Raw genomic sequence first — 15,618 nt, forward strand, 5'->3', positions numbered from 1 at the left:
TGGAAGGACATGAGGATGTGAGGCTCTCCAGAGCTGATTTGCTTGGCCTTGTTTAATTTGCTGTCCTTGAGCCAATCCGCTTTAGTGGCACTGAATGTACCTCCATGCAAAGTCCAGACTCATAAAGATGGAACTGGATGAGGTGTCCAGTGCACCAAAGCACCACCACCTTCTGCTTGTTTTTCCCCAGTAGATAGCTGTGTGATCCTCAAAGGAATGCTAATTAGAATGATATTTTGGGGGGAAGGTGAAGTACACCTCTGCTAAGAGCTTGTAGATCCACGATGCTCAATCTGGACAAGCCTAATGGGACAGTTTGAAATATGAGTCTGAACTTGGCTGTGTGTTTTTGCTGAAAAGATATTATATGCGTTAGAGCAAGTAGTGCCATAATTCTCAAAAAAATGTGGAAGAGTGGAGAAACCCACAAAGTGTAGGAGCACTCGACATCCCTTCCACTCCAACCTGGCTAGTCAGAACCAATAGGTTCTAAAATTGTGGGGTAGGGAGTGGGGCTGGATGCAAAAGTGCCTTATTTCCTCAAGGAGTCTGGCTGTGAAAACTTCCTTGCAAAAAGAAGGTACCTGTTTTGCTCTTTACCATCGGGAATGTTTTCCCTCTTGCAGTATCTATTAAAATGAGACTTTAACTGTTTAAAGTGATCCTGCCCTTACCTCTGTGGCCTTATTTAGATGTGCCTGCTGCCTCGCATCCTGTCCTTGCTCCCTCCTCATGCCAGCCTGTCACACTGGCACGGAGCATTGGGATGTTGCACATGTACAGGTGGTGCTTCCAAAGGCGTCTGTGGGGACAGACACTTGGATCCAGGCTGTCAACATGGACAGCACTGTCTGTCCCATGGGAACATTAGGCTGCTTTCCCTAGAATAGAACCCTTTCACAGCATCATCCTCCAGCACTCTCCTGCCAAAATCCCTTCTTTACTCTCATTCCTTCTCTGCTTTGGCCTCAGGATTATGGCTTTTTTCCCCAGAAATAATAAATCCCTGACTTTGGAAGCACTGCATGGGTACATGTGAGCTGGGGGAGGGATGGCTTTGTCCCTGTCTTTGGCCACACCATCAGTTGTGCTGTGGGCACTGAAAAGCCTGGGCAGGGGCATTGCTGAGCCTTGCAGCCATGCAGGAACAGCTCTTCAAATTCAAGATGTTCTCCGTATTTATTTTTCCACCTGGCTCGGTTTGCCGACAGCAAATGACCCGTGGCTTTGGGCAGCCAGGGTCTGTGCTACATATTTTTGTTCATCTGTCCCTCCCTGCCAAGTGCTGAAGTCAGACAAGTGGCCTGGCTGGTGCCAGCTCTGGTTGCTCACACTGGGATTAGCACGTAAACTGGTTCGCTCCCCCTGTGGAGGCTGAGCAGAGCCTTCTCTCTTACCCTCCTGCTGCAGTGAAAGATGTCTGTGACTTTGCTTTTGACTTTCTGCAAGAGGTTGTTGTAAGAAAAGGCTTCTTCCTGGTTTTCAGAGGTGTCTCTGCACCCTAGGTGAACGTGGGAGAGCATGAATGCCTTGTGGTACTCCTTGTCTCAGCGTGGTCTTGTGCTCGACCCGTAAACTGGACACCAAGAGGGATTAAGGGGAAATGTCAGACATGGGGATCTCCAGGAAACCAAGGAGTAATCTCCAGGTGCTGGGAGACCAAAGAAAGCAAATCCTCCCTGAGATGGTGAGCACAACCGGACTGCTAACTTACAAATGAAGCTCTTGTTGTCGATTGCTCTTTGCTCCCAGCCTTTGCCCAGAACTCCACAAGTAAAACTAAAAACAGCTGAAAAAAATACAGGAAATAAGAACTGGGTAGATGATGAAGGAAGGCAGTAAAACCAATACAGAGATTCTGGGCCACTTCATCAAATAGCTGGAGTTCGCATAGGGGTATTGATTTCAGCAGAGCTGTGCCAGTGTACGCAAGTTAGGGCTTTGACCTAACTCACCGTAATAAAGATATCCAAACGCTGGAAAACTTCCAGGGAAAGTGTCTCCTTGGAACACATTGGTTATTGATGTGTATGCATATCGATACACACACATTAACACTGCCTGGGGCTGTCAAATCCCACACTTAAGGCAAGTTGCAGCTCAATTGCACCGTGCCAGGTGATTACCTGCACAACCTGCCTGAGCGAGGTGTTGTCCTTGGCAGGACCAAACGTTATTCCTGTTCTCTGGTGCGCAGGGAAACTCGATCTTTGCTCTTCCCGTCACTCGGAGCGTGACTGGGAGGTGGCCGGGGGGGTTGAGATGTGGGATTTCTGCGAAGCTGCTGGGGATCAGGTGTGAGGGGACAGCCAGGGTGGGAGCGTGGCCGCGGGGGGAATGTGCAGACTCAGTCCTTCCTTGGAAAAGCTGGGGCAGTGCTGCTGGCAGGAGGGGGCTCCTTTTGGGGTCCCTGGGCTGTAACACTGCCCACCTGCTGCTCAGCAGCGCTGGATCTCATTGCAGGGAGCAGTGCTGGGCAGGGCCTGCCTGTGGCTCACTGGGGGTTCCCGGTGCAGAAATGCTGGTTGTGTTGGTCCTGCCTGTAGTGCCTATGGGTGCCCTTCATCCGTGCCCCAACTGCCTCCTCAGGGCATCCCAGGAAGTGCTCTCCTGCACTTAGGACCTGGGAGCAACCTGCACGTTCCAGGACTGTCCTCTGAAGCCTGCTCAGGTTTGGCTGCCAAAAAACCAAAGTCAGGTCTAAGGCTCTAGGTTTCCCATGCTTCTGACAGGTCCTTGTGGGTGCTGAGCAGGATGCTTGGAAGCCACTCGAGTGGGAATGGCTTGCTTCCATACTCTGTTACACCTGTTTTGAACAGGCTTCTTGTGACTTTTTACACAAAGCCCCCTCACCTTGGAGCAAAGTGTCTGCTTAGTTCTAATTTCTTTCAATGGGACTTCAGCATGTGCTCAAGTACTTTGCTGATTTGGTACCCCAGTCATTAGCTTTACAGTTGATTACTCAAGTGGATTTTAGGTGAGGAAATGGGAATACTAACATCCAGTGGGAAGAGTTGAGCCAGCACTCAAGCTTAAATTGAAACCAGCCTCAAGGTGTTAGTGCAGGCCCATCAGCAGTGTTGGTTTATGTGTTGTTCTCATGTTTCCCTGCATCGCCCACGTGTCCTCTGGCCCAAGGGAGTACCTGGACAATGCCTGGTCCTGGCAGCATCCTCCTCCTGCTCAATTGAGCAGTTTAATGGTGTTTGGCAGCTCTAAAATCACAGTCTGAGTGGCTTCCCCCACACCAGAGAGAAGAACGCTGTGGAGTTGATTGCGTGCACTGGAGGAGCTGATTAACTTCTGGTGTCGTAGATCATCAGAAATGCAAACAACCTGCACTGTAAATATACATTTAGGGCAGATCAGCAGTGCGTGCATGCTCTCAGGCCCTCACCAATTACCCAAATTGGTACGTTCTGCTCATTGCACCAGCGGATTCGGGTCTAATGTATCATAGAAAAATCAGCGGCTCACAGCTAAGGTTGTCTGTTGTGCCATGCCTCTCAACTTCTGGTTATTTTTTTTTAGAAAAAAGGTAAATAGATTATTTGATATGTACATTTATAAAGTTTGTAAAATTGCAGGTAGAGGTAGGGTGGAATGTATCAGCCTCGAGGTAGTGGCATTATCCCCATTTCCAGTCTCTAGCATGTGTTATCCTGGCTCATTGGTGCTGAGGGGCAGCAAAAGATCTTTTTCTTTCTTTGATGGATGATTTGCAGCCAATTGTGGGGCTTGGATTCTGGCAAAACTACAACATTCAGTGCAAATGGGGGAAAAGTGTATTTTTCTACTAGGACCTCCAGTTCAGTCTGGCCTGCGTGCTGCAGCCTCTGGCCACCAGCCACATAACCTGGAGCAGCAAAACTGAAGCAAATCCTGTGTTTTATCCCTCTGAAGGGGCTTGGCCACACTCTGCAGGATATTTCCAAATTACTTTGAGACAAATGAAGAGAATGAGCTAAATGTAACACCGAATAACCTCAAAAGGGGTCAGTATTCTGCTTCAAACATACACACACAAACCTGCATGGTTGTACAGACCTTCAAAAAAACAAAATGCACATGAAAATCAGCTAATCTGAACGGAAGGCATGATTTTGTTGTTGCCAAAGAGGCTGAAAAGTGTTGCTTTGCTCAGGTTTATCTCTTCTTCCTCTCCCAGGTCTTGCTCTTGTTGTGTGCTGTCTCCACACCCCGCCGGGGGAGCATCACACCTGCAATCTGGAGATAACCTCTGTGCCTCCAGCTGTGTCTGCCCATCCAGCCCAAGGCATCCTCCTCCCTGTTTCTGGCTGTAGCATTCAGGCTCCCTGCTGTCTGTGCTGGCATGACCCGAGCACGCCTGGGGGCGTGGAGACTCCCACAGATTAAACAGCGTGTTTTGGGCCCGTGTTAAACACACTTCATTATATGTCTCCGTTTTCTGGGGATGTGCTTGTCTGATAGTCCAAGTTGTGCACCTCATCCCACAGAGCTCTGTTGTAACTCTGTGGGGTTTGTAAGGAGCTTGTGAGGCTGGGGAGGGCTTTGAGCCATTCTGACGTGGTGTTTGCTCCCCCTGGGAGGGCTCCCACCTCCACACTGGGTGCAGAGCCCTTCGCAGCACAGCAGCTCAGCTCTGTGGGCAGAGAGAGGTGAACAAAACACCCCAGAGCAAGGAGGTGGGAGATGAAAAGAAACTTGGATGAAAGAAATGGAAGGGCAGGGAAGGGAGTGGGGGGTAGCATGATGTCATGTGGATATGCTTGAAGCTCCTGGAGGGAAAGTGGGAGAGTGGAAGCTGCTGAAGGATATGCTGATGGATGGGGACAGTCAAAGTGCTGGTGGCAGTTCTGTGGCCTGGTCACAGCCACAGTGTAGAATAGTTTGGGTTGGGAGCATGTCATGATCCATCAACCAACCCAGTCAGAGACTCACAGGATGGTTTGGATGGGAAGGACCTTGAAAATCATCTCAGACCTCCTTGCCACGGGCAGGGACACCTTCCACTAGATCAGGTTGCTCCAAGCCCTGCCCAACCTGGCCTTGAACACTTCCAGGGATGGGGCAGCCACAGTCTCCCCTCCACCCGATTTTGAAGGATCTTCCACAGAAAGCCCAGGAGCTGTCACCTGGTGTCTGAGAGCTGTCACCTGGTAAGTAAGACCTGGAGGTGGGACAATAGGAAGCGGTGGTGCTCACTGCCTGTGGGTATTCTCCAGCAGGCCTCTCCAGCTGCAAAGGAGCCCTGACATGAAGAAATAAGTCTCAGCTGCCATGTGGCTGTGGGATAAGTAGGGGCCCAGGTGTGCTGAGTAGCTGAAGTGGTGCTTTTTGTTCTCTCTGGTGAAGTAGGGGCCTTTTGTTCCTTCCACCAGAGTAGTGGCTGGGGTTGGCCTTCTGCTCTACTGCTCTGAGCCTGAGTGATGTGGATGAGATGTCAGCGAACTCTTGATATGTCACAGCCTGTCCTTGATGGGAGATGTTCTCTGCCAGGTATCCTCCATTTGTCCTCTTTGACCACCACAATTCCAAACTCATTACCTGCCCTCTGCTTCCATCCATTTTGGGAGTGATCTTGTATTGGTGCACAATGGACCCATCCACTTGTCTGTGCTTGAGCTGTGAGCCTGGAGCTCTGAGAACACACCTAGAAATGTAATCTAAAAATATTGAGATTAATGATCCTCAACAAAAGTCAGACTTCTGCTTTCCTAGACATTAGGATGGAAACAGTAATGGGCACTCTTTTCCAGTGGGCAGGAATGTTTGTTTCTAGCTAACCAAGAGTGAGCTGTAACCCAGCCAGGAGACATCTTGCCACAGCTTCATTTGTGGGGAAAATCTACCTTTTGGTCAATATTTAGCTTCTGGTGCAGAGCAGGGCAGTGGTTCTGAGGGATGCTGACCCATGATATCCTGGCAATGCTCAAGGAAGCATGTCCCTGGAAGGAGGTGTCTATCTTGTCCTGACAGACCTGCTGCTTTTCCCTGCCTTGCTGGGAAAAGTAGGAGGATTTCTCCTGCTTTCCTATTTTGGTTTTTACCATTTTGGACCAGGTGAAGGTCCAAATAAGGATTCCTTTTCCTGCTCTGCACAAGGGGTTCTGGATATCCTTCCTTCCATACCTCCAGTTCGCTTGCCTAAGTTCTTGTTGGTGTCTCACATTGTCTAGAAGTCTCTTGTTATTTACCAGGAGCATGGAGATTTATGCAGGACAATGTCAGGTTCTGTGTAATAAATTTACCAAGAGGTTTTTTTTTTACATTACCAGCAACTTGTAACCTCTGTAAAATCAGTAATGATTTAGCTGTAAAGGGTTTGCTGTAGCGTCCTTCAGACATGAAATGAGCAAATGACATTGGAGGCTGGCAAAGTGAAATGGGGATTCATTCCTTTTCCCAGAATGGGGCTCACTCGTGGACAAATTGGCACGAGACCTGAAGATATTAAATAGGCAAAGCAGGCTTTGGGAATTAATCATTTCCTATTAATGAGGAAGGTTCTGCACTCCTGCATGCCTGTAGGGAAGGAGAGCAGTGCAGGGTGGATGTGTGCCAGCCCCTGCAAATGTTTGGGGTCACCTATGATGTGTAGAGAGCATCTTGTGTCCAGGCCACTGGCTCTTTCCCCAAGTTCCCGTGTTTTCCAGCGGCAGCTGCCAGTGCAGAGCCCCAGTGCTGCTGGCTGCTGACCTCCAGAGGTTGGTGGGGGAAAACCTCGGCCACCTGCATGGCCTGAGGGGACTCGGGGTGCTGGTCCCCAGCCCAGGCAGCAGACAAAGGGGGTGTCTGGCCCCAGCCCTGGTTGATGTGGGGAGAGGAGATGGCTGGTGTGGGTGAAGCCCTGAGCTGTTCATCCTCGGTCCATGCCCTGGAGCATGTGCAGGGATGTGCAGCCTGGAAAGGGGGCTGGGATGAACAGTGGCACACACGGGAGAAATGCCTGCAGAGAGGCAGCATATGTGTTCAGGCTTCATTAGGACAATTTCCTCTGTAATTGAAGAGCTGCCTTGCTGCTGTATTGCCCATTCCTGGTGAGGACTGTCACTGTCCCCAGCTGGCTGCAGCCACCCCAAGTGCAAAGCTGGCAGAGAGCTGGAGAGTACAGGATGCTGCCCCGGTGGGGATTGTCCTTATGCTCACAATGAAACAATCACAAATGATGGTCTTACACAAACTGTGATAACACATGACAGTTAATTTTCAGAATTACCTCTGAATAAGTTTCAAGTTTTGCTTGATCTCTTTTAGTTTCCCTTTTCTTTTTTAAATACAAATCTAAATTTTCCTATTGGTTTTCTGCAGCCTGGTATTTCTAAATGGAAATAATTTGATGTCCTCATTGGCTTTTTAAAAATAGAAATCCAGGTAACAATTAAAAGCTTATTTTTTGCAGACCCTGATCAAAAGTCTTTGCAGGTTTTGATCAAAAATGTCTGATTTTGGTGAAAAAAACCAAAAAAAAGCTGCTGCTGTGTTTCTTCTTCCCCCACCTGTATCAACCCCTCTGTTCTCCTGCTTCCACTTAGACAAAAAGGAATAACATTTCCACAGGCTCAGTCAGCATCAAAGAGCCACTTATTTAAAGGGAGGAAGAATATTGTGATGTTTCACTGCCTGTTTTGGATTCTGTGAAGGAATTTCATCCCCTCCCAGTTGCCACGTCTCTGGCATCCCTCCCAGATCAGAACTCTCTAGAGGATGGAGGCAGAATTATCTCTGAGCCTTGCAGCTGCCAGATGTTAACCGATGAAACAGCAGCCTTGCTGCTTCCCTCTTCACTGTGGGTAAACCTCTGCCTGCCCTGTTTGAAATGCAAAACTCCCTCAAATCCCCTCTCGAAGGGTTCTTGATGTCTCCTGCCAATCAAGCCTGGTGAGGACTCCCTTTATCCCTCTTCCAGCAGCCTGCTTTAAGGATTGTACTTGTGTATGGTTCTGTAGAGCGCCAGGATATCCTGAGCTCTGGTGTGGAGGGCTGGGAGATGAGTCTGGGACACTTAACCCATCCCTGGAAGTTATCTGTCCTCCTTCCTGTCAGAAAACACAGTTTTCCTCCCCTCCCTGGATGAAGATTCATGGAACAGAGCTAGGGATGTGCAGGTCACTGGCAGGCTTATCACAGAATCCTTGAGGCTGGAAAACACCTCCAAGATTATTGAGTCCAAGCTGTGATGGATCCCAGAGCTCTGAGTGCCATGTCCAGAAGTTCCTCGGACATCTGCAGGGATGGGGACTCCACCACCTCACTGCACAGCCCTATGCAATGCCTGACCTCCCTTACACTGAGGAAATTCCTCCTGATTCCAGTCTGAGTCTTCCCTAGGCAGCTTGAGGCCATTTCCTCTTGTCCTGTGCCATGTTCCCTAGGAGCACAGCCTGGCTCCACCCTGCTGAGTTGTAGAGAGTGAGAAGGTCCCCCCTGAACCTCCTTTTCTCCAGGCTGAGCCTCCCCAGCTCCCTCAGCTGCTGCTCATATGACTGTGAGGCCCTGCCTGAGCAGGAGGATGTGCATGACGGGAGCCAGGACAGGGCATCTCGTGCTCTTGGCAGCTGATCCCTTGAGAGTGGCAGTGGGAAGGGCTGCCTGGATACTGCCAACTGCCCTGTGGTACCTGTGATCCCTGTTCAGAGGAGCCCAGGGGCTCTGCTGGGGCACTTCAAATGTGTCCCTGGGCTATCAAAGCAGTGGCTTGGTAAAGACATGGTAGGGAGGCAGGTTTCTCTTGCATGCAGTGAAATGTTCAGGCAGAACTCACTGTGAGAGGTTTGGTGTGTGCAGGGAGGCCAGGGGGTGCAGCAGGTCCTTCTGGCCTTCACCTCCTGTGTCTGTGAGACTGATGATCAACACAGCAGGGGGGCTGCAATGCCGGCAGAGACATTCACTGGCCTGCATATGTGACTAGTGGGCTTTGGGCTGAGAATATTCCTGGTTTTGTCCCTTTTACCTGGGAAAAACTGCAGTTAGTGTCCTGGTGATCCCAGCAGTACCAGGCACTTGTGTGCTCTGTGCAAGGGTGCAGGATACATGTTCTTGCCCTTGAGTGCAATCATCCATGTAATTATCCTGTGAGCGATAGGATCGGGGGAAAAATCATATTATCCTTATGATAGTGTTCATGGGAACATTGATCAAGGTGACAATTGCAAATTCATCACAATAAGGCAGGAAAAAATGGCAAGTTTCCTGTGCATGAGGTGAGCACCTGATCCAAGCCAGCTTTTCTCACTCTGATGTGTGATTTCAGTAGGAAAATATCTGAACGAGCCTCTGAAGAAGAAGATATGGAGTGGGCTGAACCACTCTCCCTCCTCCCTTCTTCTTTAGATGGACTTGCACCTTAAAAACTTCCCATCCTTTGTGTGCTTCCAGACAAGGGAACACAGCTCAGACTGCAACAAACCAAACGCTGTGATAAAGTGAAACTCTTGTGGCAGGTTCCCCTCCCTGCTATTTTTTTTTTTTTAAAGCTTCCAAAGATAAATTGCATTTCGCTTCAAGATAATGAAATTTCCTTGGAGGAGCGACATATTTTTCTGTAGCTTTTGCATTTGGAACATGAGGAGAGTTTTTATTTTAAATCTCCATTGAAAGTGTTTGTCTGTCTATATTTTGCTTTCTTCCTTGTGAATGTTCTGACTTCACAGAGCTAGCAGGGACCCGGAGATGGAGTGTTTCTGTCACTTATTATAGCTTGCCTTGGCATAAAATTTAATCTTTGGATTTTTTTTCCCCTCATAAAGAAATGAAAGTTGAAGCCAGATTAGAAACAGATAAAAAGATGTCATCCATCCTCAGACAAAGGAGTTTTTGTTTTTCTCTTTTGCATTTGCCTTTGTTAATCCTCTGCCTTCAAGGGGAACAAAGAGATCCTTCCACCTGGAGATCCTAGGAAGAAAGGGAAAACGAGGAGAAAGTGGCATGGCTGATCTGTGCTTGTGCTGTCCCGTGGCTGGTGGGTCTGCTGGGACTTGCAGTGCCCTGAAAAACCCAGTTAAGAGGAAAAGCCAGGTAGCAGAAATTGCAGCATCTATGAACTAAAGTGAATTGTTTCACTCCTGAAGGAACTTGCTGATCTTTATCTGTGTTTGCTGTCCATTGCTAGAGGAGCAGGTGCCTTCCTTAGGTCCTTCCTCTGAGTGGAGGATGTGGTGTGTCCATCCTGTTACATGGTGCCTGGTATCACACCAGAGCTGCCTGAACACTGCTCCCACCAGTGATTAATATGTTCTCAGGCACCAAGAGGCTCCAGGCACTTGGCACTTGACTGTCTCCTATTTTGGAACTTAATAAACAGAATATTCCACCAGCAGAACCTGCAATTTATCTTTCTGTACTGAGCCAGGAGTTACTCCACGGCCCGGCTCAGGCTGCATCTCTTGCCCAGGGAATTAATAGACTCTTCCATACCCCAGCTCCCTCTGTTCTCACTCTGGTTGCCAAATTAACCTTCATCTCACCTACTTTTTCTTCACGTCTCGCTTCAATTTAGTCCTCAAATTGTTCACATGACAAAGGAGTTGTCCTTCCTACAGCTTCTTCTGTTCTGATAAGACACCTGAATTTTCTGTGAATGCCTGGAGAGACAATAACTTCTCTCCCTCCCTCTCTCCCTTCAGCTTCCTGATGGTATTTAAGCCCAGAAGTCTCCCTGAGGTTATTTCCCCTGGGAGAACAGTAAGCAGTTTGGGCTGCACTGTGCCAAGTGCTGAGTTGTGCCTTGAATACACTGAACATTTAATGCTGCTAATTAATGTTATTACATCATATTACATTTATTTGGACTCGCAGGAAGGGGAGTTCAACTGTGCAGGCAATGCTGCAGGGGCTGGATGCTGCTTGCCAGCATTGCCCTTGTTGCCTGTCTCACCTGGCTCTTGTTATGCTCTTGCACGACAGACCAGTCTGGAATGCAGGAATATTGAAGGGATCTGCCTCTCTTATCAGGGAGAGGATTTACCACTCCTCAGGCTTTGACTCTTGGGAGGATGCTGTAGGTGCAGGCTTTTCCTGTACAATTAATGCACAGGCAAGCTGCTGGGAGCAGCCTGTGCTGCCTTGGCAGGATTAGGGATGCAGGAGCAGTGCTCCTGCGCTGTGTGAAAAGCTTCCTGCCCTCCCTGCAGGCCTGGCCTCGGCTTGCAAAATAAACTGGGAGTGTCACAACTGCTTTAGCTCTGTGCTTGTCCTGGCTGGGGAGGCTCCTGTGTCCTCTGCCAGCTCTGCTGATCTGTGAGGCTGATGCAGGAGAGCTTTGTTTGACCTTTATCCTGATCTGAGCTGTTCCAACATTAGCAACGGGCTCACAGGATTCTCCTGCCACCAAGAGCATCATCCCAGTGAGCTCCCAGTCTGAGCTGCATGGTAGCTCTAGTACAGCCAGGTGCCTTGGTCACCCCCCCCACCCACTGTCAGAGATGTCAGACTCCCAGAGCGTGGGCTTTCTGCTTCCCAGGTTGAAGAATTTGGGATGACCCCTCCAGAGCCTTCCTTGTAGCATGGCTGCTGCCACCAGATGCACAAGGATGGCCTGGTGGGATCCATGCTTGTGTTTCAGCTGGTCCTGTCACAGCCAGCATGGTGGGGATGAACAGGGACTGGCACAGGCTGTGACCCCTCTGCTCTCAAAGCTGGTTACGAGAGTTTCTGAGAAGGAGATCTGTGCTGCACCATATGATGAGTCTTGATGCTTCCTTTCACTGGGATCCCAGATCTTCATCCTCCACAAAGGATTTGGCATCGCCTGAAGCAGCATCTGAGAACAAAGGCAAAGCTGTTAATTAAGACAGAGCTAATTCTGGCAGCCGGCTGCCGCCATCTCAACGCGCTGTGGGCTGTGAGCGCAGAGGGACGGGCCGTGCACCCCGGGCACAGCAGCACCCAAAGCCTTCCCTCTGGGGGCTGCTCAGGCTCTCAGCAGCTCTGTGCCCCACCTCCTTCCCACACAGGGGCCTGCTGGGCACAGCTGGAGGTGGCTGGTAGCCCAGAAGGTGGTTTTGCCCTCTATGGGGCGTGTGCCTCTCACATGTGGCTGGCTCAGAAGGAAAATAGAGCAAAAAGTGCCAAAAACCCCATCAAGCTTTAATGCCCTTGATGTGCCCTCTAAGGGGACACTGGTGGGCATTGTCTCTGGGGCAGATGGTGACAATCCCGTTGGGTGGGCAAGGAAGAGTGGCCCTATGACAGGATGCTGCCACCTTGCCACTTCCACTCCCAGATGGTACATGGCTTTTTTGGAGACGTGTCTTCCAGGAGAAGCAAAGCCTTGCTGTTGGGAGACTTGGAGCAGGGCTGACAGAACAGAAAACATTTTGAACAAACACAGCTGGCTTTCACCCAGCGCAGCCAACTCTTTGGCCAGCTGAAAAGAAATCAGAAGAATATTGATGTATTATTCTTTTTTTTTTTTACCCTACAGAAATTGTCAGGCTTTTTTTGGTCAAATGTTAGTTTCTGAATGCAAGGTTTTCAGCTGATAACTATTATTTGGGAGGAAACCCCCCCCCCCCCAAAATGAGGCACTTCTCTGGATAACTCACAGGCTCAGCTCTTCGCCTCTTCTATTCTCAAACGATTAACATTTTTTTGCTTTGCACATCATGAATATTCTATACTTGAGCTGTTACTGAGTTGTGCTAGATCAGATAAATAACATGGTGTTGCTTTTATGGCAGACTGGATAAAGATGCAAATAATACTGACATTTACTTCACAGTTTTCTTTCTGTGATCCTCTGAGTGAGTAAACTGGATTGCTGAGATATTCATGGGAAGGAAATGAAGAAGGGTTGTCAAGATGAAAGCAAATTTCCTTAAAACTTAGCCAGAAGGTTCTTGGCAATTTTTTCAGTTATTTGCTCAGCTGAATAGGAGCTGCTTGAAAATATATTTTGTATAACCGCAAAAGGAAAACTCTTGTTCCCGTGGCACCGCTGACGGTTTTTTTTTTTTTTTTAATTTTATTTTTTTGCATGCTGTTTCCCTGAAAAGCGGATGATTTTCCAGCGTTCGGTGTCTCTGCAGGGTTCCGGGTCCCACCGTGGCGGCAGGCGGGAAGGAGCCCTTGCTGCCGGCCTGCCCGCGCTGTTTTCCCTGACCCCGTGGCTGGGATGCGCGGATCCTGAGGAGGGCAGGGTCGGCTTTGCTGTCGGGTGGGAGCGGAGCAGCGCTGCAGGGATGCTGAGCCCTGCCAAGGCTGACCAGGGCGGTGCGCGGGGAGAGCGGGACCGTGGTTCTTTTGGGAGGCCGGGGGTGCAGCTCGCCGCTGGCTGCGTTTGTGGGTACCTGGCACGGCCCTGGGCTGGCAGTGACGGGGCTGCAGCTGAGGGGTGCTGAGCACCCCGCTGCCCCCGAGCCAGGCCGCTGGTCCCCTGCTCCCGGTGCCCGTGTGGCCGCGGCGCCCGGAGCGATGCCCAGCGAAGGGTGAGCGCGGTGGAAGGGAAGGCAGGAGGCTGAGGGCGCCCTGCGCTGTGTGCGACCCCTGCGGCCGCAGTGTCTGAGCTTGAGGGGAGCGGCTATGCTGGGGGCGGCTGGGCAGAGGGGTCTCTGTGGAGCTGACGGTTCGCTGCAGATTCCTTTCGGGGCTGAGAGAGCGGAGCGGGATTGCGGCGCTGCGGTCCCGCCGCCGGGTCCCCGCCGCTGTCGCGGCTCTGCGGGGCCGGTCCGCCCCGTCGCGGGTCCCGCGGAGGGGACACACGGCGTGAGGGCGCGTCCTCGCGCCGCCAGGGGTCGCCGTTCCCCTTCGCACGGGCGCGTGCGGCGGGAGGGGGCGTGGCCGAGGCGGGGCGCGGCGCGGGGATTGGCGGGGCGGCGGCGGGGCGTGGCCGGGCGGGCGCGGGGATTGGCGGGGCGGCGGCGGGGGCGGGGCCGGGCGGCGGCGGGGGCCGGCGGCGGCGTGGCCGCGCGCGCCACTCGCGGCGGCGATGTGACCCGGGCGGGCGGGCAGAGGCAGCGGCACTGCCACCGGCCCGTCCCGTCCGCGGCCCCGGCCCGCCCTGCCCCGGAGCCACCCGGCCCGCGGACGCACCCCCCATGCCCGCTCACGGCCGCCCGCCGGTAGCGGCTGACGCCTGCGGGGCCCGAGGAGGCGATGGCTGCGGATCTGGTGGTGCTGCTGTGCCTGGCCGCCGCCGCGGCCGCTGTGGAAGGTGAGAGGCGACCGGGACTACCGGCAGCGGGTGGGATGCTGAGCCGAGGGTCCCTGCGCCGCCCGCGGCGTCCACAGCTTGGGAGCAGGCGGGGAGCGACTCCTCCGCCGTAAGGCACGGGCACGGGGCTGCATCCCGGTCTCTCGTGCCAGCCCGGGTTACCCGGCCCGCGGGCGGTGCTGGCAGCCCGTGCCCTCGGGAGGGGGCCCGGGATGGAAGAGGGAACCCGCCCGCATCCGCGTGGGGCGAGCTCCGGCTTGGCTCCCCTCCCCTGCGCACCCTGCCCGGGGCCGCGGTGGGGTCACCTCCGAGGTTCCTTCTGCTCCGCGGGGCCGCGGTGGAGCCGTCTGCGGTGTCCGGTCTGGGTCCCCTCTGGTCCCGGGGCCGTGGTGGGGCCGCCTCCCGGGGCCGTGGCGGTGCGCGGAGCCGCCTCTGCCAGCCCTCCTCCCCCGAGCCCCGGCGGAGGGTGGGTGCGATGCGCCGGGAGCCGTGGGCAGGTGTCTCCGTTCCTGGGGAGGAACTGAGCCGGGGGACGCTTGGCCGGCCACGGAGCCGCGGAGCAGGTGCGTGCCCGTTCTCTCACCACGGTCCGTGCGGTGGGGCTGGGGTCTTTTCCCCATTTCCCGTTCGGTCGTAGGATTTGCTGGGCAGCAGGAAGGTGCCTGCAGCCGAGAGCCAGGCTCCGGGCGGTGGGCCTGGTGGGACAGCCAGCCCGCCCCAGCCTTGCTGCTGTGCCGCTGCTCCGTGCCCGGCATGGCTCGAAGTATTGCTTCGATTATTTTTTTATCTTTATTTTGTCACTGCCACCTTTCTTGCTGGTACAGCAGCAGCTGGTGGCAGGGGTTGCCCAGCGCTGGAGCGGTGGCTGCGGGCAGGGGACGTGGTGCAGCCCCTCGGTTGTGAGCAGCGAGAGGCGGGCGGCTGGAGAGGTGATGCTCAGGGGATCAAGGCGCTGCCGGCTGGTGTGGGGCTGGTGTGGGGCTGAGCCCTTCTCGGAGGGTTTTAATGTAGGTATGGTTGTGGTTGTCAGAGATGACAGGAGACTCCAGCTCAGCTCTGGGCAGCGAGGAGCTGGTTCAGGAGCTGGAATGCTCCCGTGGGCTTTGGTCACAGCTCCGTTCTGCACGGCTGCTGGATCGTGGCGGGCAGGCCCGCTGGATGCAGCATCCCCTTCCCGCTGGCTTTGGGCTGACACACGTGTTTGCTTTTCGTATTTCTCGGGCTGCCTCATGACACCGGTGTAGGAATAGCTGGAGGTGGGAGCGCTGGTGCCGTGCCGAAGCGTGATGCAACCAGCGCGCCTTTGCTCGGTGGCGGAGCCGCACGTGAAGAGGCGAGACCTGTTAGCAGCGCCCTGCTCGCCGGGTTTGCAGCGTCAGCGGCTTGAGGCACTGCTGGAATTGCGGCTGCACCGGAGATTTCGGCTCCCCCCGGTCTGCAGGCTCTCCTGGGTGCCACCCAGGGTGTTCCCCAGCTCTCCGGGA

At 52.9% G+C, this 15,618-nt stretch overlaps 1 protein-coding gene across 2 annotated transcripts in view; it reads left to right on the plus strand.

The window, feature by feature from the left end:
• The first annotated feature begins 13,862 nt into the window (after positions 1 to 13,862).
• EPHB1 (EPH receptor B1) overlaps positions 13,863 to 15,618 on the plus strand; it is a 77,757-nt gene continuing 76,001 nt past the window's right edge. The window contains exon 1 of one of the 2 annotated variants that reach the window (XM_079315354.1): positions 13,863 to 14,134. In XM_079315354.1, coding sequence (XP_079171480.1) covers positions 14,077 to 14,134 — 58 coding nt within the window. In that variant the 5' untranslated portion in view covers positions 13,863 to 14,076. The remainder of the gene's footprint in view (positions 14,135 to 15,618) is intronic. The other variant, XM_079315353.1, reaches the window with a different exon arrangement.

The sequence above is a fragment of the Erithacus rubecula genome (assembly GCF_903797595.1).
Source record: "Erithacus rubecula genome assembly, chromosome: 11".
In the NCBI taxonomy this organism is placed as follows: domain Eukaryota; kingdom Metazoa; phylum Chordata; class Aves; order Passeriformes; family Muscicapidae; genus Erithacus; species Erithacus rubecula.